The sequence below is a fragment of the Lynx canadensis genome, chromosome B3 (genome assembly GCF_007474595.2).
Source record: "Lynx canadensis isolate LIC74 chromosome B3, mLynCan4.pri.v2, whole genome shotgun sequence".
In the NCBI taxonomy this organism is placed as follows: domain Eukaryota; kingdom Metazoa; phylum Chordata; class Mammalia; order Carnivora; family Felidae; genus Lynx; species Lynx canadensis.
The window spans coordinates 51,467,481-51,491,554 of NC_044308.2; the positions used below are offsets into that span (position 1 = coordinate 51,467,481).

General features: G+C 37.9%; 1 protein-coding gene across 2 annotated transcripts; it reads left to right on the plus strand.

Annotated features, from left to right (window-relative positions):
* The first annotated feature begins 1,973 nt into the window (after positions 1-1,973).
* Positions 1,974-24,074, plus strand: ARPP19 (cAMP regulated phosphoprotein 19). 2 transcript variants are annotated; one of them, XM_030318156.1, is made up of 4 exons: positions 1,974-2,058; positions 2,285-2,339; positions 15,010-15,132; positions 19,894-24,074. In XM_030318156.1, the coding sequence occupies exons 2-4, from the start codon at positions 2,295-2,297 to the stop codon at positions 20,062-20,064; spliced, it is 339 nt and encodes a 112-aa protein (XP_030174016.1). In that variant the 5' UTR covers positions 1,974-2,058; positions 2,285-2,294; the 3' UTR covers positions 20,065-24,074. The 2 variants fall into 2 exon arrangements, with proteins under 2 accessions (XP_030174016.1, XP_030174017.1); XM_030318157.1 differs by having other exon boundaries at positions 2,035-2,053.

Consider the following 24,074-nt stretch of genomic DNA (forward strand, 5'->3'; position numbering starts at 1 on the left):
ATAAAACGTTAACAACAACAACAAAATGCTTGATAGTCAAATATGGGTAGTAGCAATTGTATTGGTAGCACAGATAGAGAATATTTCCATCATCACGGAAAGTTCTATTGCATAGCACTGATCTGGAATACATAGATGGCAGCTGAACCTATGAGGTGGAAGTGATCTGGAGAGTGTAAACTTGAAAAAGAAGGGATCCAAGGATAGAACTGTTAGAATCCTCCCTTTAAGAGGCAGGAAAAGGGGTGTCAGGGTGGTTCAGTTGGTTAAGCATCTGACTCTTGGTTTTGGCTCAGGTCATGATCTTGCAGCTTGTGGGTTCAAGCAGCTCAGAGCCTGTTTGGGATTCTCTCTCTCTTTCTCTCTCTCTCTCTCTCTCTCTCTGCCCCTCCCCTGCTCTCAAAAAATAAACAAACTTAATAAAAAGAAAGAGGCAAGTAAAGACTCAACAAAGGAGATTAAGAGGAGATGGCCAGATAAGTAGGAGAGAATAAGAGAGTAGTATCCTAGAGGCCAAGAGAAAAAAGTTTTGAAAAACAGGATTCTGGTGATTAGTGTGCAATTTTAAACATTAAGGTACATGGTTAATGATGCAGGGGAGTGTTACCTGGGGAAGGATGGCTTCTCACGTCCCCACAATGGGGCACTGACCTTTGTAAATTCCCCATTGACCAAAGTCTCCCTCCCAGAAATTCAATCTTGCCCTCACGTGCATGTCACTATCTTTCAGGAACAGAATCTCTTTATCCAAGATCACATATACTAATTTTTTTTATATATATGGGTGTCTCAGATTTTAACTCAAGCTCGCAAATATATTGATGTAGGATATATACCAGAATGCCAATTTATTAATAAAAATACAACTGTTAGACACTTCAGTTAGCCTAACTATTTAATTCTCCTTTCTCCCTATTGTTTGACACAAAGGGAAGGCAAATTTTCAGTAGGTTGTTTTGTGAGTATGGAATGAGAACAAATAGTTGATCTTAAGAAGTTTCTCAGCTGCCCACTTAAAGCACTCTCAAGGGATATCTTTGTCAAAGAGTTGGCATCTTGAATTCTTGTATTTTAGGTACTTGCTTGCCTGACAAACTTCTTCCTTTTCTCCAAAAGGAGTGCAGTACCACACTTGGATTTTCAAGTTGCAATCCCCATGCAATACTTCCTGTCTGAAATTCTTCCTAGGAAACTGGTTCTTTTGATGGTTTCCAAATTCCCGCAGGATTGCATTCATTACCCGCTGCTTTTTACTAGTTTAACTCTTAGAGGGCAACTTTTTCAAAGTTTCTGACAAACTCTTCATTGGAACCACCCTGTACAGTATTGCCGGTAGCTATCCAGATGTTAATTATTATGAGGATTAAATGTAAAGCCAACAGATTTGGTAGTTAAAGTCATTGGAATAGTTTGGTGTCAGGGGTTTCAGTCAAGTTGTGGGAGTGGACCTCCGGGAGTAGACAAATGAACGGAATTTGAATTCTGTCGTCAGATATTTATTTAACATCTAGGAAATGCTGGGCTCTGGGAGTGAAACATAAGCAAATATGGACGAGGTCCCTGTCCTGATGTGGCTTATTTGAGCAGGAAAGGTGTCATTAATAATCATATGTCTAATGGTACAGCGTGTGTTGCTGAAGATACAGACATGTGAAGACATTTAAGAAGTGGATCTGACCTAGGGTAGGGGCTCAAGAAAAGCCTGAGGCAATGACGTAGAATCTGGGATGTGAAAGATGAATATGGTTAAGTACGAAAAGGGGAGCGGGAAGAGGCTTGTGGAGGGAAGGAGCACAGAGCTTTGAAGCGCCCCCCAAAAAAGCATGCGTGGCTACACTGCGGGGAGCGAGGAAGAGAACGGGGCAAGGCGAGTCCGGGAAAGTAGAAATAGTAAATCTCCCGGAATACGCAGGAAAGGGCGGGGAGAGGCGGCTCCACTTATAAACTACAATTCCCAGGAAGCATCTGACAGACGGATGTGAGGTGGGGTGCGAGCCGCGACCTTTGAAGGAAGAAAGGAAGTGCTTCGGCGTCGCAGAGTCGGACAAGCGGGGTAAGGTAGGTAGGGGCGCGGTGCGGGACGGGCGGCTGGGGCGCGGCGGGCTGCAGTGGCCGCCGAGCGCCGCGAGGCTCCGTGTCGTCATAAGGCGGCGGCCATTTTCCCGGGCGGAGGCTGCCCGAGCTGGCGCTCGGAGAGCGGGGGCGGGCGGGCCTGAGGCGTTGCGGCGGCCGGGCGGCCTCGGCCCCCCGGTAATCGCGTCTTCTCCCGGCGTCTCGTTTGCAGAGGGAGCACTATGTCCGCGGAAGTCCCCGAGGCAGCCTCCGCGGAGGAGCAGAAGGTGAGTGTGCACGGCGAGCGGTCCCGGGGGCTCGGAAGGCCCAGAGGCGAGCCTTCTGCGGGCCGGGCCTGCCGGGTGGCCTGCTCCCGCCGCGTGCGGAGGGGCGCGCCCTGAGTCGGCCCGCGGGCTCCTGGTGGAGAGAGCTGGAGCTGCCTGGACGCCTCCGCCGTGAGGGCCGAGCTCTCCCAGACCTGCCGCCCGCCGTAACTCTGGTGATTAGCGCCCGCGTGGTGGGAGTTTGAGCATTGTCCGAGTCTTGGCCGAGATTTGCCTTTTCTCAGCGCCTCGGTGTGTCGCCTTTTTCCTTACGCTCGACTGTACATAATGAGCCCAGGACTCCCGTTTTTGTGGTGGAACCTAAGTTTTTCCATGAGTCTCACTTAGCGTAGGAAGTCTTATTTTTCCGTGAAGAACGAACTCTTCCCAACTACTGGTATTGTAGGCATGCTTTTAACTCCAAAGGCGGTATCTCGTGTTCGGGTGGCGAGTTAGACCAGGGTTGGCGTTTCCGATCCCGTCCTAGTTTGCCGCGTAACCTTGGCCAGTCGCTAAACTCTTCAAGTTTTCAATCTTCTCATTTGTAAAATAATGCTGATAACACTTGCTTTGTAAAGTTGTTGTGAGGCTTAAATGACGTGGGTAACTTACAATATTTAGCGCAGTGTGTGCTCAGAAATGTGAGCCACTGGGATCCGCATATGGTATTTGACTGAAAACCAAAAGCTTGGAATTGAAAATTTTTTACCAATTTAGTTGACCTGGATTTTTGTAGCAACAGGAATATTTTGTACACTTACTTCTAACATCCTTCAGATGTAGGAAAATAATCCACAAATCAATATGATTCAAATTACGAATGTTAAGACTTTGTTTCGTCTGTGCTAGTTCTTGCCCCTTCCACCATTATTATTTCTGCTGCCTTGCCCTCCTTGGTACTTGTGGCTGGCCTACAAAGGCCCATATATTGTTTCTTAAATTGTTTATGGAGAGTTGCCAGCACCTTTTCTTGAAAAGTCAGACGGCATTATTATAAATAGGATTTGGTCTAGTACTTGGACTTTGTAAGGGCTCCTTCTGCTTCATGTTCTCCTCATGCTCCTAAACAGGTTAGACATTTGATTAGTGTATTAGTGTTCTAAACCCACTCCATATGTTCTTAAGTATGGTAACTTTTCTTCATTTGAATGATTCTGTTATGTTACTTGTAAATATTAAAAAAAAAAACAAAACTGCATAGGTAGTAGGCCAAGTTACCATATTATTCAGGGATATTCCAATGAAGATTATGTTTGGTATTTTTCACACTTTACAAAAACATGGACTTCTAGGACAGAAATATAGTTTAAAGATTACAATCCTGGGGCGCCTGGGTGGCACAGTCGGTTAAGCGTCCGACTTCAGCCAGGTCACGATCTCGCGGTCCGTGAGTTTGAGCCCCGCGTCAGGCTCTGGGCTGATGGCTCAGAGCCTGGAGCCTGTTTACGATTCTGTGTGTCCCTCTCTCTCTGCCCCTCCCCCGTTCATGCTCTGTCTCTCTCTGTCCCAAAAATAAATAAACGTTGAAAAAAAAAAATTAAAAAAGATTACAATCCTAACTATAACATGAAATATCATTTATTTATTGAAAAACATTTATTTTGTTCATAATTGCTTGGGATTTAAGAACCCCCAAAAACAACAAACCCATGTGTGTGCTGTCTTGTCCTAAACACTGACATCAACTTTGGTTTTGACTTCTGATGTACTGTGGTGTGCTATGTAGTTTCCTTTTATGAGATTTTTAGTGTGTTGCCAAAGTATAAAGTGTTGATTTCTACCGGGTAAATGCTTTTATTTGAAACAACCTAATATCAGGTTTAACAATATTAAACATGTCTTGAATGTTTTCATAAAGGTCTACATTAAAATTTTAACTCAAGTCCTTTTGTTTTAGGTCTGTTGTCATTAATACCAAAGTGGGTTGGTAATATAATGTCCCTTCTTGAATTAGGGATTGGCTGTAGATGTTAAGTGTCCCGTAGCATGGATACCATCCCTAAACATGAGGAGAATGTGCAGAGTCACTTCTGTGTTCCTATGGGCCAAATCACCTGTTTCTTCTATTTTGGAAGAATAGATGACTTAAAAAATTGGATTATTCTCTGTGTACCCAGTTGACCTTTCAATTAAAGCCAAAGCATTCAGCTAAAACACCTTTATAATTTTATGGTACGTTGGCCTGTTGCCTCTGAAAAATTAACATAAAGAGATGAGACTGCATGGAGTAAGGGCTAAGTCACTATTTCTCTGAGAAGTGCAGGCCCCTTGTTAAGAGAAGAAAAACTGTATGGGCCACTTTTTTTTATTGGGATATTAAATATGTATAAACATGAAAATAAGTATAAACATACCTCTTTAACAGTGCTTTAAAATTAAAACACGGATGGGGCTCCTTCATGGCTCAGTCAGTTGAGCATCTCACTTCAGCTCAGGTCATGATCTCACAGTTCCTGAGCTCAAGCCCCATGTCTAGCTTTGTGCTGATAAGTGTAGAGCCTACTTTGGATTCTCTGTCTTCTCTGTCTCCTCCTCTCTGTCTACCCCTCACCTGCATGTATGCCTGCGAGCACTCTCTCTCTTTCTCTTTCTCTCTCTCTCTCTCTCTCTCTCTCTCTCGAAAATAAACACACATTGAGGTGCCTGGATAATCATTCAGTTAAGCGTCTGACTTGGTTTTGGCTCAGGCCATGATCTCACTGTTCTGGGTTCAAGCCCTGTGTCGTGCTCCTCGCTGGCAGTGCAGAGCCTTTTTGGGATTCTGTCTCTGGCCTTCTCTCTCTGCCCCTCCCCTGCTTGCTCACACTGTCTCTCAAAAAATGAACAAAAATATTTAAAAAATTAGGCACCCGGTTGGCTTAGTTGGTGGAGCATGCGACTCTTGATCTTGGGGTCGTGAGTTCGAGCCCTCATTGGACAGAGATTACTTAAAATTTATTTTAGATTAAACAAATTAAATACAAACAAAATTAGTGTGAATTATCCATTGTGGCATAGTATTTTGCTGAAAGTAAATTTCCAACGTATTGAGAATGTGGTAGCAGTTGTTACAGGCAGGGCATTTTGAGTATGGCAAGTTAACGCTTCCCTAGGTCATGTGATGACTCAGTTGTCCTTTTTTTTTTAATGTTTATTTTTGAAAGACAAGAGAGGGAATGTGAGTGGGGGAGGGGCAGAGTGAAGAAACGCAGAATCCAAATCCAAAGCAGGTTCCAGGCTCTGTGCTGACTCCGACATGGGGCTCAAACTCACTAACCAGTGAGATCATGACCTGAGCCGAAATTGGGCACTTAACTGACCAAGCCACCCAGGCACCCCTCACTTGTCCTTTTTAAGAGTAATCTGTGTGATCATTTAATTCTAGGATCAAAAATACATCATTTACATTTTAAATCCAGCTCTGTTCTTTTCTCACTCTTCTGGACAATTGGAGTAGTACTGCTCAGTCTCCTTCATAAATGAAAGCTGAAATGGAAATCATGTAGCACTTAGATATGAGATGGCAATTCATATGTGCTGGTATATACTTAAACTTTTTCCTTCTGGATTATCACTGAAGTGAAAACAAAACATTAAAAAAATTTTAGCAGAGACCTCATGGATCTATCACCTGTGAATTCCACTTTGAATAACACTAAGCTCAGTCAGACAGGTGTACACTCTTGTCCTGGGGTGAGAAGAGGCATAGTGATGACTTAAAACACATAATTCTATTTTCATTGTGAACATCTTAAAGTCATGGACCCTCCTTTATTTATCTTCCCATTGCTCCTATCTTACCTGATTCATTCCATTCATTTCATTGTTCAGAAAATACTGGTTGAATGAATTTTTCTCAGAATTTTTCATTTGAAACCATTGCCAAAGTACTATCTAATACAAATGACAAAGCTTGTACTGCAGTTTGAAAGAGGGAAGAATAGACTATAGTAATATAAAAACCTTTGTTTAGACCCAATTAAGAAATCTGAGTGAGAATAAAGGAACACGTATGTATGTGTGTGTGTATGTATATGTGTGTGTGTGTGTGTGTGTGTATTACTGCTTTTAAGTTTAAAAAAATTTTTTTTAATATTTTTGAGAGATAGAGACCGGGCATGAGTGTGGGAGGGGCAGGGGAGAAGGCGACCCAGAATCTGAAACAGTCTCTAGGCTCAGAGCTGTCAGCACAGAGCCTGAAATGGGGCTTAAACCCACAAACCGTGAGATCTTGACCTGAGCTGAAGTCAGACGCCCAACCAACTGAGCCACCCAGGTGCCCCCCAGTGGTTTTTTTTTTTTTTTTTCAGTTTATTTATTTATTTTAAGAGAGAGAGAGAGAGAGAGAGCGCGAGCACAAGCAGGGGAGGGGCAGAGAAAAGGAGAGACAATTCCAATCAGGCTCTGCACCATCATTGCAGAGCCTGACATGGGGCTCAAACCCACAAACTGTGAGATCATGACCTGGGCTGAGGTCAGAAGTTGGACGCTTAACCGACTGTGCTGCCCAGGCGCCCCCACTTATAAGTTTTTTAAAAAGATCTGAAGAGCAGGTTTTCTAGAGATTTTATTACAATATTGATCAAATTAAGTTAGTAAGATGTCTTGGAAGAAGCTAACTGAAGTGGGGCTCTCAACTGAAACATTTTTGTCAGTTTAAAAGATAATGCTTGGTGCTTTTGTGAGTAGTAGAAAAGGAAGAGAACTATTACGTCCATATATCATCACTAAAGAGTGGGTACAAACTGCTTTCCCATTTTCCCAGTTTTTAAAAAATTGCAGTTAGTATTGACATTTTCAATTTTAACACCACCTTTGGTAACTAAAAGGCTTAAGAGTGTTTTTTTTTTTTTTAATGTTATTTTATTTATTTTGAGAGACTGAGAGCAGTGGAGGGGCACAAAGAGAGGGAGAATCCGAAGCAGTCTCCGTACTGTCAGTGCAGAAACCAGTGCAGGGCTCCAGCCCAGAACCCATGAATCATGAGATCATGTGACACCTGGGCAGAAGTCAAGAGTCGGTCAGTCGCCTGAGCAACTCAGGTGCCCCTCAAGAGTGTTTTTAATTTTAGTTTTTAAACCATAACTTGTTTGTTTAGTTTATGTGCAACCATTGATACTCAGCAATCTAGAAGTAAACCTCAGAAAAGTTTTAAAATGTTTCTTGTTGCTACCTTATCAAATGTGCTATATATACAGCAGTGTTTTAGGCTTGCCTCTGTGTCTGCTACTATAACATGATATATTTCAAAGATAAGCTGATAATGAAGCTGTCAGGTGTTTGGAAAGTTTCTTAGCTTTATTGAAACAATTGGAGTATGTTGTGTTTGTTCATTCAGTAGGCTTTTATTGAACACCTGTTAAATGCCAGGCACTAGGCAAGCAGCAGGGACTTAATTGGACCACAGTATTTTTCCCTAGAGGTTGATAACAGTTCCGATACCTTCCTGGCAATATCCCAAAGGATTTGTTGGGCTTTCATTAATCTTTTCTACTTATTTATCAATCATTGCGTCAGTGAACATATTGCTGAGCAGATAGAGGAAAATTTGCTTAGAGTTACCAGATTTTTATTGCTGATGTTGCTATGTAACTTCTCTGCTGAAGGTGGAAAAGTGGTATTAATCATTCAGACTTAATCAGTCCATGACATAATAATCCTTAATTGTTTGAATGTTCTTTTTATGTTTTTATGCCATATACCCCACCTACTCACAAAAGGGACATCTAATATATTTCAGTAGACTATTTCACAAAAATGCAAGTGCCTAAACAATAAATGTTAAGCTATGTGCTAGGTATAGAGTATACACTGAAGATAAATGTACTTGTCAAGAAGATAACCTTCATTTAAAATACTGTTTTTAAGTATTTTTTTGTATATTATAAGCATATATCTTTGGGTTTCTGCTTCCCCAGTTTGTAGCGTATGGTTAAATGTTCTAGAATTCTAATGATCCTTTTTCTTCTACTCTCCTCCCCGCCCAAGGTATTATCAGCATAGAAACTACTTAGCTGATGAATCCTTACAAAGTAGTAAAATTGCTCTATGACACAGAAGCTTCTTGGAGAATAAAAGTTTGAAAACAGATTTGAGTTTTTCTTAAGTTTATTCTGGGAGACAGAGGGGGAGAGAGAATCCCAAGCAGGTTCTGCACGGTCAACGCAGAGCCCGATGGAGGCTTGAACCCATGAACCTGTGAGATCATGACCTGAGCTGAAATCGAGAGCCAGACACTTAACTGACTGAGCTATGCAGTGGCCCCCAGATTTGAATTTTTAAAAATACTTCTTGGTTAAGCTTGTCATTTCCATATTTTGTTGATCCATTTGGTTTTTATTTCATTAACCTGTTTTTTATTTTCTCTCATTCTCTTTGGGTTCTGTTCTTTAACTACTGAAGTTAGATGTATAGCTCATTGACTTTTAGTTTTCTTGTTTAATAAATGCCCTTAAGGGACATTTGTTGAATCTTACAAGTTTGGTAAGTATAGAATTTTTATCAGTGAGTTCCATGTGTTTCTTTTTTAATTCCCATTATTTATTAACCATGAATTATTTTAGTAATATATTTTTTTAAGCTTATATACATTGCAGTTTTGTTTGTTTTTTAAATGTTTATTTTTGAGAGAGAGAGAGCGTGCACAAGTGGTGAGGTGGAGGGGGGCAGAGACACAGAGAGACAAAGTCTGAAGCAGGCTCCAGGCTCTGAGCTGTCAGCACGGAGCCCGATGTGGGGCTTGAACTCACAGACTCCAAGATCATGATCTGAGCCGAAGTCTGATGCTTAAACGATTGAGCCACCCAGGCGTCTGCCCCTGTGCACATTAGAGTTTTAATGATTTAAGCTATTTTAGTTACGTACGTATTTTAATTTCTGAATAGGGATATATAAATTTTTTTATTGTTGACTTTTGATCTTGTGAATTGTAGTCATAGATGGTCATTTGGATGAAAATGGTTAAGGCTTATTTTATAGCCTATTTAGTCAATTTTTCCATTGTGCTTGAGAATAATATACATTTCCTAACTATTGGGTGCAGAAATAAAATACGATATCTTGACTACTTTGTCTTTTTCACTTATCAATAATGGAGGAAGGTGTATTGAAATCTGTACTGATAGACTTGTCAGTTACTGTAATTCAGTCAATTTTTTCTTTATATATTTTTGAGGCTTTTTATCAGAGGCATGAATATCTAGATTCTCTGCATCCCTAATGCTTTTTGGCCCCCCCCCCTTTTTTTTTTTCTTTTTCTTTTTCTTATCTCTTGACCTCCCAGGCTTTGGGGTTTTTTTCCCCTCATGATTGATTTTTCTTCTTCCATTTTACCTCTACTGTTAGTATGGAAATTACATACTTCATTTCTGTTATGTAATTGTTTCCCCTTGAAATTTTATCATACATTCTTAATTAAACAAAATGTAAAATTAGTAAACAATGTGGACCATAGAACACTTAAACTGTGTTATGTAGTATTTTTGTTTTTTATTTGTTTTTAAAGTAAATGCTCCTCCTTATGAGGGGCTTGAACTCAAAACCCTAAGATCAAGAGTTGCATGATCTGCCAGCTGAGCCAGCCAGCCTCCCCTTTTGTTTGTTTTCCTTTTGTTTTGTTTTTAACCTCGCATATTAAGATATTAAAATTTGAAAAGCGAATGTGTTGATTATATCTCAGCAAAGCTGGGGGGGAGTTATTAAAGTGGCTTGTCAGTGTACATTAATGTATTTCAGTTTCTTTGCTATTTCTTTCCTTTTTAAAAAATTTTTTTTTAAATGTTTATTTACTTTTAAGAGAGAGAGACAGTATGAGTAGACAAGAGGCAGAGAGAGGGAGACCCAGAATCCAAAGCAGGCTCCAGGCTCTGAGCCATGATCCATGAAATCATGACCTGAGCCGAAGATGGACGCTTAACTGACTGAGCCACCTAGGTGCCCCTCTTAGCAATTTCTTTCTATATCTCAAACCTTTTTCAAGATTTATTTTGATTCTAGCTGAAATAAATGTTTTAAGAGTTACTTTGAAGGATGTCCAGAAACATGCAGTCACACCAGTCATTGTGGCCTTTTGCATTTTTTAACATGACTGTAGGGATAAATTGCTTATTTTACCTGATTTTATTGACGGCTTCTGTCCTGGACAGTAGAAACCGCTTTGGGTATTTCAAACAGAAAGGGTTGTGATTTAGGGAATTAGGTTACAAATTATTAGAAGGGATGGAGGAATAAAGGGGGAAGATAATGTTTCTACAGGTGCGGATTGTAGAAAGCTGTTGACTCTGCATAAGTGAGCACTATTCTGAGCAGACCATCCCCTGCACATACTCTCATGGAGCAGCTGCACTAGCCCCTGATGATCTGCCTGGTGCCCTCCTGCAGGAACTCATGGGCTATTGCTGGTGTTCACATTGTTGGTCGCATCACCAGGAACAGAGTGGATTCTTTCTCCCATGTTTTTTAATCTGGTGTAGGTGCCATTAGCAGAACCTAATAGTTCAGTCTGGGAAAGGTAGTTTCAGGCTTCTAACTAATTCAGGGGAGTGTTTTAAAGAAGAGTAAGTGTTGGCTGAATGCCAGCGGACAGCCTGCCACCTGATGTGTTATTTATAATTGACTCTACATAAAGTCCAAGCATTTCAACTTGCTTATCAGTAAGGTCCTATAACTGTACATTTGCAAAAGGTTAAGAACGTTTCTGTATGATCCATGAAAAATATTATAGATGTGTTGATGGTATATACTGTGTTTTAAAAATACAGCTTTGGTCATATTTTTCCCCCTTTTGGTATTAAATGCAGCTGAAATTCTGAATCCAGCTACAAAGTTGCAGCTTGCAGACACTTAACTTTGTGCTATGTATTTGGCAAGAAAGTTCAATGATTGACTTTGTTTTTTCTAGGACACATTATATAGATCCATTCTAAACCTAAACAATACTTCTGTAAATGCTATTTGCCCAGACGTATTTTATAGTAACCTAACTCGATTTAATTGAACGCGAGTAGTATATATCATGTATAAACATATATGTGAATATATTCTTTATTAAGAAAATAAGGGAATGCCAGATACGATTGTATATTATGTGTAACTTTTTCCCCTCTCATATAAAATAAGGGAAACCTGCAGAAACACTGGAAATTAGGGAAAGTTGCTACCTCTATACCAGAAATGTTAAGGAATTTTTCTTAAATATAAAGAACTGATAATTCAAATCAAACAAAGGAAGTGGAGAGCCTTTATTTCCCAGGCAGGCCCAAGAAAGCTGGATGGTTTTAGTGGAAATGTAGGACTCTCTTGACACTCTTTAATTTGAATGTGCAAGAGGGTGCCTGGGTGGCTCAGTCGGTTAAGCATCCGACTTCAGCTCAGGTCATGATCTCACGGTGCTTGGGTTTGAGCCCAGCATTGGACTCTCTGCTGACAGCTCGGAGCCTGGAGCCAGCTTCAGATAAACACTAAAAAAAAATTTTTTTTGAATGTGCAAGGACTCAAAGGGTGTAAATCAAGTTACAGTCTTTTTCAGCTAACATCCAAATTCAGTGTTAACCAATTTAAAAAACACAACTGTACAGAGGGACCCAAGAGTAGGTTCCTTCTCCCAGTTCCGTCTGAGTAGCACCGATGTGAATACAGCTGGACAAACTGCAGTGACCCCGCCCATCTTCCTGCACTAAACTGGTAACCTTAAATTTACAATATTTCTCTACCTTTTGTGATGAGTTCAATACAGTCATACCTTACATAGGGGTTATATTCTAAAGTTAGTAAGGCAGGAATAGCATATAACTAAATTTACTCTTGAAAAACTCCAATGAAGTCATAATCCATGATTCCCTAATAGTGGAAACAGCCCCATCAATTCTCAGTAGGACAAGTAGTCACTTTAATCCAGTGGTTGAACAGATGTCTGGGCTGATTCTTCAGTTTATAGCTGAGGTAGCAGACTTGTATGTAGGGACTGAGTTTTTAAATACTAAGATGATAAATAGAACATCACTATGCTAAAACTCTGAAAGAGGCCCAGGAGTGAGATCATCATGGAAACGGCAGGTTGGCATCACACACCTCACACTTGAGCTCTCTGAGGCATACTCTTCTTGAATGGGATGACTGGCAGGATCACCACTCATACTGTTTAGAGTCTCTCTCTCTCTCTGGCAGCATAGTTGAATTTTGTGTACATCAAGTGAGGTGATGTCTTAGACTGAAAATCTAAATAGATGCATGAAACTGTAGCATAAAAAAAGGAGGAAGGTAGAACACTTGAAGCAGAAAGGAGCATACATATAAAGGAAGCCCCATAGAAAAAGCATATTTGACAGCAGCAGCAGTTTTAATATCAAAATCCTCTAAGACTAAAAATGAGAAGACGTAGTAACAAATGAGGTTGCTGGTCAAGATGAAGGAAATACAATGTATAAGGTGAACAAAGCTAGTTATAAAGCATGTATGAATATAATTTTGAAAAATAAATGCAAAAATCATATTAAGTCATTTTGGGCATAAGTAATTTGTTTGCTGTACAAGAATACTAGGCTTGACATTTATGGATATAACATTTCTGCTTTTTGACATTTGCAAATAACCTGCAAGAATCGAGATATGCAAAGGTGTGTGATTTTGTCTAGCTGGTATGCAGAAAAGCGTCCATTAGCTGGAAGGTGTGTGTACCTTGCCATTGCCCAGCATCGCCTATTAGGGCAACTTTTTCTTGATTCATTCTTTCTTCTTCAGTATTTACCATACAGTCATAAACGTTGCTTCCCTATAAAATATGGCTCTTTGAAAGAAAGTAGACTGTATCAAGACTGGTGTTAAAAGTGAATAAGCTTGAGTGGAGGCCTCTTGCCCCACCTCGTGGAGCCCCTTGCTTCACCTCCTCCCCCTGCCACCACCTCGTGCCCCAGGTGGGAAGACCACATGCCCTTGGAAGGGGGAATGAAGAGGAGTTGAGAAAAGGAGAGAGAATGGAAAGAGTCAGTGCCTTTTCAACTTGACAAATAGTTTCTGTTGACCATGAAGAGGTGGCTAAGACACCCCACTTACTCCAGAGTCTGCAGATGGGATCATGGGAAAACTGACAAAAGTCAGTGCAAGAGAAATGTCCCTTTTTTAAATGCCTGATTGTTCATACCATATACAGATCTATTGTAGATGAGTATCTATTCCCATCTTTACCACCACCTCCTGAAATGAGAAATAACTGTTTGAAAGGACTGACCTATTCCCAGGACTGAGGCTGGTTCAGTGGGTTACTTATCTCCAAAGATGGAGGGACACTGGGAAAAATGAGCAAATAGGCCTTGCTGTTTTCCTCTATTTACCACTCTCAGCTCATACTCCTTTTTGTCCTATCATATTTTTTCATTTTCTCTGTACTTTTGTTCAAACCTAGCATAAAAGTCAGGTTTAAATTGTTTGTTTGGTCTTCATCCTTATGAAATCTTCTGTATCACATAAAATTTGTATTAAATAAATCGTGTATGCTTTTCAAAAAAAAAAAAAAAAAGTGAATAGGCTCAGGGGTTCCTGGCTGGCTCAGTCTGAAGAGCATGCAACTCTCTCTTTTTTTTTTTTTTTTTTTTAAAAAAAAAACATTTAATTATTTTTGAGAGACAGAGCACGAGCAGAAGAGGGACAGAGAGAGAGAAAGGAAGATACTGAATCAGAAACAGGCTCCAGACTCTGAGCTTGTGAGCACAGTGCCTGACTCTGTGTTCAAACCCACTAGCAGGAGATAATGACCTGAGCTGAAGTTGAACACTTCAGTGAGCCACGCAGTCGCTCCAAGCATGCAATTCTTCATCTCAGGGTCATGAGTTCAAGCCTCATATTGGTTGTAGAGATTACTTTAAAGAAGAAAAAAAAAAATGAATAGGCTTAAAAATATTTATATCATTTGGTCAGAAAACACATTTTTGATAAAGAATGGGACCTTTGGCATGTCATTAAATACAGGGGGAGATTAGGGAATAATGGACATTGATATGAAGGTTGACAAAGATGATGTTTCCCTTTAAAAATACCAAGGTCAGGGCACCTGGCTGGCTCACTTGGTGGAGCATGCGACTCTTGATCTTGGGGTTCCAGTTCAGCCCCACATTAGGTGTAGAGATTACTTAAAAAATAGAATCTTTTAAAAAACAAATAAAAAATACATGGTCTTCTGTATTGAGTTAGGGAATATATTCTGGTAAATCAGCTGTTGTTAATTCCTATTAAAGAATCTCAGAGCTTCCCAGTCATACATGAATTTGAATTAATAGGAGTTCAAAAAGCTCTTGTATTTTAACATTAAAATGGTTCTCTAAATATAGGCACAGAGCTGATGAGTTCCATGGAAGGTGACTAACTATAAATGTATTATACATAACTGGAAAGTAATGGCAAGCAAGACTTCAGAGCTGAGTTATCTTGATATTTTTATCCAGTGTGTGGGGTGTTGTGTGCATCACAGCTATAATAGAGCTATCACATGGATCATTTGAAAAACAAGACAGAGATGTTTTAAAAGCTTCTGCGCTTGATTTCTTAGTCAGATGCTGCATTATTTGGTATTTGACAACTGAAGTCAGGGTCCAGATATTGAAAGGTGAATTATTTTAAATAAGTGAATTGTAATAGAGAAGTAATTTATTTTAAATTATTTCAGGAAATGGAAGATAAAGTGACTAGTCCAGAGAAAGCTGAAGAAGCAAAATTAAAAGCAAGGTATCCTCATTTGGGACAAAAGCCTGGAGGTTCGGATTTCTTAAGGAAACGATTGCAGAAGGGGGTAAGTTCTTATATATAATCTTCAAATGCTTAAACCCTGAACTCATTGTGCTAGTTGCGATTATGAAAAGGGTGTCTGTGTGTATGTAACTCTGTACTTTATCAGATACAAATATATACATAGATATACATCATTTTTTTTCCAATATTTTATATCGTTTACTCTATAAATCTGTATAAGAATGTACATCTCATCACTTTTAACTATAAACTATTTCAAGCATGTAGAAAGTGCAGATAATAATACAGCAGAACTCATGTACCCACCACCCAGATTTAATATATTTTGCCATATTTACTTCAGTTTTATCTTTGTAAGAAAGAAAATGTAGATATAGTTGAAACCTACCACATGTATGTATATATCCCCTGCCCCCTTCTTTCCTTTATCCCACCCCACCCACCCTTCTTTCCAAAAGCAGCGACTATCCAGAAGCTGGCATTTATCCTTCTGCCAATATTTTTTAACTTTTACTTGTTTTAAAGATGATTTCCATGCAAAGGCTAAAAATAATTTTTATTTGGATGAAATGATCACTTGTAAAGGCAGAGCTTATTATCTCCTTTACATAATACATTTTACAGAGTTACTCTAATACAACTTATACATGGTAATTTTAGTAGTTGAGATTACTGAAAATATTTTTTCAAAATCTTACTAATTCTTTGTGAGGCATAAACCATTATTGCTCAATAATGAGATCTGAATTGAGATACTGCTACATGCTTATTCCTTAGGTTTTCTTTCTAACTCCTTTGTAAAAAATTAAAGGACTCCATCTTTGGTTTAAGTACATTTAAATTATTTACCTTACAGGGAACAGGGAAAGAAAAGAATTGTTAATAGAATCAGGTGCCAAATCATGAGTTTACTAAAATAAATACCTTGAATATACTGGTATCTGCTGCTTGCTTAGTAAAAACATGTTTGTATGTATATGTATGTTTATATGTGTAGGTATTGGCAATAGTTACATATGGATTATTTTCTCCAAATTGCAAAAGGCTGTTTTTTCCCAGCTTTATTGAGATACTGTTGACATACAACATTGTGTAAGTTTACTGTGTACAATGTGATGATTTGATACACCTACATATTGTAAAATGTTGACCAGTAAGGTTCGTTAACACATCCCTTACCTCACATAATTACCATTTTTTTGTTATGGTGAGAACATTAAAGCTCTACTTTCCAGGCACTTTCAAGTGTACAATTCAGTACTGTTAACTTATTGTACATTAGATCCCTAGAACTTCTTATTCATCTTCTAATTGAAAGTTTGTGCCCTCTGACCAGTATCTCCCCATTTCCCCCACTCCTCCACCCCTGCAACCACCATTTTGCTGTTTCTGTGAGTTTAATGTTTTTAGATTCCACATGTAAGTCAAATCATACACTGTTTGTCTTTTTACCAAGAGAGTATTTTAACAGGGCACCCTAGCTGGCTCAGTTGGTAGCATGTGTGACTCTTCATCTCTGTGAGTTGAACTCTGTGAGTTCAAGCCCTGTGTTGGGCATAGAGATTACCTATAAAAGAAAAAATAAAGCTCACCTAATAAAAATTTTTACAGAATTATATATTAAATAAATTCTTAGTTTTAAAAGTGGCAAAATACAGAATTTTCTTTGTCTTACGAAAGAATAACATTCACAGCTTTGAAATAATATGATGGCAGGTTGGAATCATTCCAAATATATAAAAATGTAAAATCTCTGTTTCATGAGAAGTAATTCATTGGGGAAATTGTTACAAAAATGATAGTTAATACCTGTAGTACATAAAAAAGATTTTTCAGATATTCAAGAAAAACATTAAGGTGCCCCTATGTAAAATATTTCATCAGAAGAACCGTTAGAAAAATGTTTATCCGTGGATAAACATGGAAATCAGTGAAATGTAAATTATTAGATCATACCATAGTACACGTACAAGTAAATTAGAAAAATATAATAACCACTGGTAAGGTTGAAGTTGAATATAGTTAATATTCTCTTTGCCATGTGTAGCATTTAATACTCATTGTGGAAAGAGATATGGATCAAGATTTATAGAAGTGTTCATATTCTTTGAATGAATAATCTCTTGTGAATTAATCTAAGAATATAATTCAATATAAGGAAAAAATCGAGTTTGAAGATACTATTTGTAGCTTTATAACTAGAAGCAGCACCGCTGTTCAGCAGCAGAGGAATAGTTAAATTGTAATAAGTCAACAAAATAGAATATTTTGTAGTTATTTACGAGCATTATTCTAAATACCATAATGTAGGGGATAAATAGAAAAAGCAGAATGAGAAACATACTCATTGAGAGCATAGCTATGTAGAATGTATTTGTATCAAGTCTAGTTTTGAAATGGTCCCATCAGGTATGGTTTTATTTATGAAATAAATTATATAATCATCTTTGACTATGAAATTATTATTTGGAATTGATTGACTCTTAAGTGTTTAGGAAACTTTTCCTTTGTTAATCTCCAGCATAATTTATGCTCAACCATTCTTCCAACATTTGGGCTGTTATCTTTGTAATTTTCCTCTAGCTTCAACTATTTATGAATTTTTAAGTATCTTCAAATCAGAATTTATAAATCTTGTATTTTGGAATTGGTGTTGTAAGTGGTTGTGAAAGGGAAAATGCTGCTTGAATCAAGAAATAGAATTTGAGAAGGGAACTCTTGAATGATTTTGCATTATACCAAAATGTCAATGAATAAGCACTTTTATATTGGGAAATGAAGTCTTATATTCAACTATATCATTTCTTACTATTTTAAAAGAGTTTTGAATTTTTTAGATGTCAGGGTTAATAGGATCATTAGAAACTGACTTTATTATAATGGGGACAGTCTGCCTAAAATTTGCACTGTATATTAAATTTTTCCTTTTGTGTTTTTTATTGAGAAAGAATTTGGCAGTCTGCTTTGTTCTCCTCTAGAAGCTACTAAATTTCAGAAGTAGCTCTCTAATATGATACTCAGAAGTTCTGAGATTTTTTTTTCATCCTATTCATTTTTTTTATGTTTATTTTTGAGAGAGAGCTCACTTGAGTGGACAGGGGCAGAGAGAGGGAGACAGAGAATCTGAAGCAGGCTCTGCACTGTTAGCCCAAAGGCCAACATGGGTGGGGCTCGAACCCATGAACCGTGAGATCTTGGCCTGAGCTGAAGTCAGACTCTCAACCAACTGAGCCACTTAGGTGCCCCCACCATACTCTATTTTTATTTTTATTTTTATTTATTTATTTTTTTACCTTTATTCATTTTTGAGAGTGCAAGCAGGGGAGGGGCAGAGAGAGAAGGAGAGAGACAGACAGAATCTGATGCATGCTCCAGGCTCTGAGCTGTCAGCACAGAGTCCAATGCAGGGCTCGAACCCATGAACCAAACCGTGAGATCATGACCTGAGCCAAAGTCGGATGGTTAACCGACTAAGCCACCCAGGAGCACCATACTCATTTTAAAACATGTAGAAATAAAGCTGCAGCAAGCTTTAGTAGGGTCTGGTCCAAGTTTCCTTGTTAACTGCTCAGTGTGTTAAGTGTATAGTAGCAGTTTCTAGCTTTAGACCCTTTGGCTTTAGGCCTGAGCTGTCTTATCAAAGAATAATAGTCCCTTCAGGGAGGCAGCCACTGAGACCTTTTCCCAGGCCACTCAACAGTCTTAGACCAAGCTGTGAATTCCCAGCTACTTCATTTACCATATGAGATATCCCTGAAGTCTCAAAGAGAATTTTTCCCCCTTTCTCCTTTTGTCAGTGAGGTGCTCATCTCATTGCTGGACTATTCCCTCTTGCCTACTCTAAAAGGTTAAGTTACTCTCTTTTGAGCACCTGTAGCACCTTGTGTACTTAAAACAGTATAATGGTTGGAATACTCGACTATTGTCCATCTTTGTATCTCAAGGATTCACACAGTGCCTCAGGTATAGTAAGCAGTCCGTAAAGGTAGGTTAAACATGAAAGGTAGAAGTTGGAAACCAGGCAGATTTGTACGTTTTTACTCTGGAACAGATAACTCCTGTAGATTAGCTATATTAAGGTTGATATTTAGCTCTCCTTGCAATTTCTATTTTAGTGATAATAGGGTATCATTGCTACCTTATTCATTCCTCTACCTTAAAAAGTTGTATTTCTTCAGTGTCTTAAGTGAAATATGGAAGTGTGGGATAAGGATGTACATTTTAAGTGATAATTTCTAATGAGTTTTCTTGTCACCCTAGCATTTATATTTTACCCTTAATTTTGATCTTACTGAATTGCTTTCATTCACATAAATGATTTTATTTTTATATATATATAATTTTTTTTAAGTAGGTTCCAATGCCCCGTGTGGACCCCAACTTAAGACTTGAACTCTCAACCCTGAGATTAAGACCTGAGCTGAGACCGAGTTGGACGCTTAACTGACTGAGCCACCCTAGCCTCCCTCAAATAAATGATTTTAAATCCTTTCAGGAATGTTCATCCTAGGTGACAGGAACTATAAATAATGTTTTTAATAATTGAAAGTGTGTGGCACATCCTAAATGCAAGATGGTGAATTAAGTGTTTTTATTTTCCAAATAATTTAAGCAAGAATTTCTGGTTTTTCTGTTAGTAATTGAAAGTTGTGCTATTTCATGTTAATGTTTTTGTTTAAATTTTTTTAGATTAGCTTATTTTATATTGACAGTTGAGGGTTACATCTACATCTTAAATTCAGTGTGATTGAATATGAAAGTTTTAAACTCCAGTCTGAATGTTTTTTTTTTTCCCTTGTAGCAAAAATATTTTGATTCTGGGGATTACAACATGGCTAAAGCAAAAATGAAGAACAAGCAGCTTCCTACTGCAGCTCCGGATAAGACAGAGGTCACTGGTGACCACATTCCCACTCCACAGGACCTTCCTCAACGGAAACCATCCCTTGTTGCTAGCAAGCTGGCTGGCTGATTAAAAGAACTGAACTGCATGAATCTTTCAATTCCCATTTTTTTCTCCTTAATATGTTACTTTCTCTGCTTTTTATTTCCTTTCATTCACTAAGTCATTTCAGAATGACAGCTTTGCAGGTAGCGGTAGTGTGTGCTGCTGTTGTAAGGGAATATACATGTGTAGAGTTTTTGATTAGTTTAACAGTGCACTGATAAAGAGAACATGTTAGAGCAACATAAAGTAATCTACTTGAAAATAATTGTATATATTACCTAACTCCTAGTGTAGGACTGTTTCAACAAGTAACAAGCAAGTTTTACAGTTGTAATGTTTTGGCTTTCCTTAACTCATCTTAATTATAGCTTTGTATGTTACTCTTATTTAATATAACCTCTATTGTATTGATTTCTTCTGTATTTTCCTTTTGGATTTTGTAAAACAGAAGTTTAAGACCACAAGTTGGAAGAAAGGTTACATTCTTCAAACAAAAATAGATGGGGCTCTGAAAGATTTGTATCTCTGCTTGAACTTGAATGGCCTTAAACCTGTTTCAGCTTTAACAATAGAATTTTACTTGGGCAATATTTGCCCATTCTGGTGTAACTTATGTGACTCTAGTGCTTAACAGCTGCCGTTGAAGCTAGTATTCTTATTCCTTTCTATAGTGTTAGAGTATCTTTTGTTGAAGATGTGAATGAAGTGTGCATGTGCATTGACTGTTGAATTCACTTTTGTGCCATTTTTGTAAATACAATAGTTTTGCACAACCTCTCACAAATGTCTGTATTAATTTCACATATTAAAAAGCAGATGATGTGCCAACCAGAAGCACAAGAGTTCCTACACAAAACTCTGTATGTCATTAGAGCTTTTGTATAGTAAGAGTAGTTTACAGTCTTGGGCTTATAGAATACTAAACTGAAATCTTTGCTTAGTCTGTCATAGACTTAAGCTTTTTCATTTGTTATTAATATCCATGACATTCAGTGGCCTTGTGCAGATATGATATGTTGCTTAGGCATATCTTTTGTCCTATGCAGAACATTTCATTTTGACTTTTATGAAAATTGCAATTCATGTAATTTATATAAACTTTTTTAATGTAGAAACTTTTTACTTCCGCAGTCAATTTGGGGAACACTAGAATAAAAGGCTTCGATACTCTGCCTCCTGTGGCCCCTCCCTCCTTTTTTTCTTGCTGCTTTGACTCAAATCTTGTTCACCCGTGCTGTTCAGTCTTCAGAAGCTTAGGTGTCTATCCTCACTCTTGAAATTTACTCTGCTGAATGCTATATTTTATAACAGAATGATGTTTTTCTTATAATTTCTTAGTTAATTAACCATTCTTAATCCTGTATTACTAATATTTGACACTTGTTTAAATAAAAGGAACTTTATACTGAAACATTTACTTGAGCAGCGTGGCCCAGGAACTCATGTCAGGATGAGCTGAATTCTGGTAAATAATTTTAAGTAATTCTAATGAGCTAATAAGTGAATTAGACATAAGACACTTAGAATCATTTATGTGATAGGTGGAACATACTCGTATTAAAATATTTAGATATTTTACTTCTGTAGATGTCATTTTAATAAAATACCAATTTAATTTTACTTGTGGTTTATCTAGATAGTAAGAATTTAATTAACAGACTTTATTGGGATATAGTTACTGCTCTTTTAGGAGCTCTTCCCATTGGTGTTGTAATGCTATAGCATGACATTGAAGATCAGTAGCCTGAGATGATAGCATTTTTTTTCTTTGTCTTTGACTTGCATCGGCATCCCTCTTTTGGGATCTAGGCATCTTTTCTAGATCTTGGCTCCATCTGTATACTTGCTTTCCTATGACCCCAAATCATTGTAAATGGTGCCTTGAGCACAGCACCTGCACTTAAAGGCTGCCTAGCGCTCTGTAAGGCTTGCTGATTATCTTCCTTCTCCACCTACCCCCAAAAGGCAGAAAAGCAATGAAATCAGTAATGTTCTAGTTTGTAATTTTAAGGGTCAGTCATATGTAAATATATTTGTTATGGGAGCAAGTAGGTTATTCCACTATATATAATCATTGTAGGATCCATTTAAGAATTATGGAATACCCCAAAGTAGAATTTCTGTAATATGTATTCCTTTTTTTTTTTTTTTTTTTTGTGACTATTTGCAAGCTGTCACCACTAAATTTACATCAGAGAAGATTAATCTGAAAGATCACGGGAACCATGTTATTCTTGACCATGATAGGACTCTAGGACGCTGTAGTTTACAACAAATGATACAACCTTTGCCTAAGTTTTATTTTGTAAAGTATAATGCTAATATTTAACCTACCTCAAAACTTGTTGAGGATCTGTGAAATACTGAGTAAGTGCCCAAAATAAAATACTGTTGATTGTCTTTTTATTAAAAGTAAGTTTCCTCATTAAACCAACCTGCCTTCTGTAAAGTCACAGTGCTTAAAGTGTCAGGATTTTCCATTAGGGAAAGACCTGTCAATAAGACTTTGTAGGTATAATAGCTTAGCCTCCATTATTGGTGCTTGGAATATAGAGGCTTTTAATTTTTCTATTTTTTGTTCTGCCTCAAATCTCAGTTTATTTAAGATATATTTGCAAACTGTTTCACCATTGCTTGAATGAAGATGTTGACTAGATGAGCTTAATTCTCCATTTCTCTAATTTCAGAGTTGTGGTTTGAAAAATGGCTAATTGTCCTGTTTAATGCAAATGACTGTTGAAGTGAACTGAAGTTCATGATAACAAATACTTGATGAAAATTGGCTAAATCTGAAATAAAGTACCTGTTTCATGTCTAGTAGCTCTTACTTTGATAGTACCGTTTGAGGAACATTTCATTTTTGAAGGCTATATCTGACTAACACAATTGTAGTTCTTGGCATGTTGGGATAGTAAGGATTGTTGGATTGTTTTGATGAACTGGCAGTAGCATGTTTACAGTCTATTTACAAGTTATTCAATACTCCTGTGCTGCTGACCTAAAAATAAGTCGTAACTATTCATCAAGACAGGCCTGGTGAAGCTTCTCTTTACTTGTTATTACTTCAAAAGTTGGAATTAGTTGCTCTTTTTACTTGATGTAACAAAACCATACCTCTGAGTATTGATACTTTTTACTAAATCGGACATGCATTCTTTCTCAATCAAAATTAGGTTTTATCAAAGCTGAAATGTAATCTCTACTTAAATTGTGCTGTAAACTTGATGTTTGGTGATCCAGGGGCTGGGAGCCTATAGGAAGAGCACACCCGAGTGGCAACTAAAACAAGTTTCTCTTGGTGGCCTTTTCCCTCCCCAGCATTCAAACACATTTCTTGTACCTTTCATTTTCCTTTTTCACCTCATTGTACTTCACCCCACATCCTTGCTTACTTCTTAAGCCTCCAGATGGTGTTTGTTAAATGTTTAGTGCTGATGAAGTGTCAACCTTGAATATCCTTACCAAAATGCCACAATTAAGGACACATTTTTAATTTTCTAAAACACTATCCTAATCTGGATGACTAATTTGAGTGACTGTCCCAACTCTACAACTCAGCGTATGCACTGCCAGTCTTCCCTCATATCCTTTCTCCCCCCTGACTCTCCACCACTCCTTGTAAAATTGGGATCAAAGAAATCTCATTCCAGGATTGTTAATCTAAGGATTTAAAAACACTGATTTTAATACTGTTTTACTAGTCTGGGCCTTTAAAGTAGGTAGACCTGTGGGTTTTATTCTGCATTCGCTGGTGGTCATGAAACCATTAATGTATATTTGTATTATGTTACTTACCAACCAAATTGCATTTGAAAGAAAACACCTAATTAATAAGGCCTCAGATCTGTTATTGCATCTCATTTGTGATGCAGTATGACACTTTGCCTGTGTTAAAAGGGCCAAGAGTAAATGCCTTTTTTGTTGAACATGTCTATAGAGTTGGCAGTTAATGCTGAAATTTGTCAAATAGCCCTTCCAAAATTATACTTGTGAAATACACAAAAAAATAAATTGATCTGCTTAATTTCTATTGA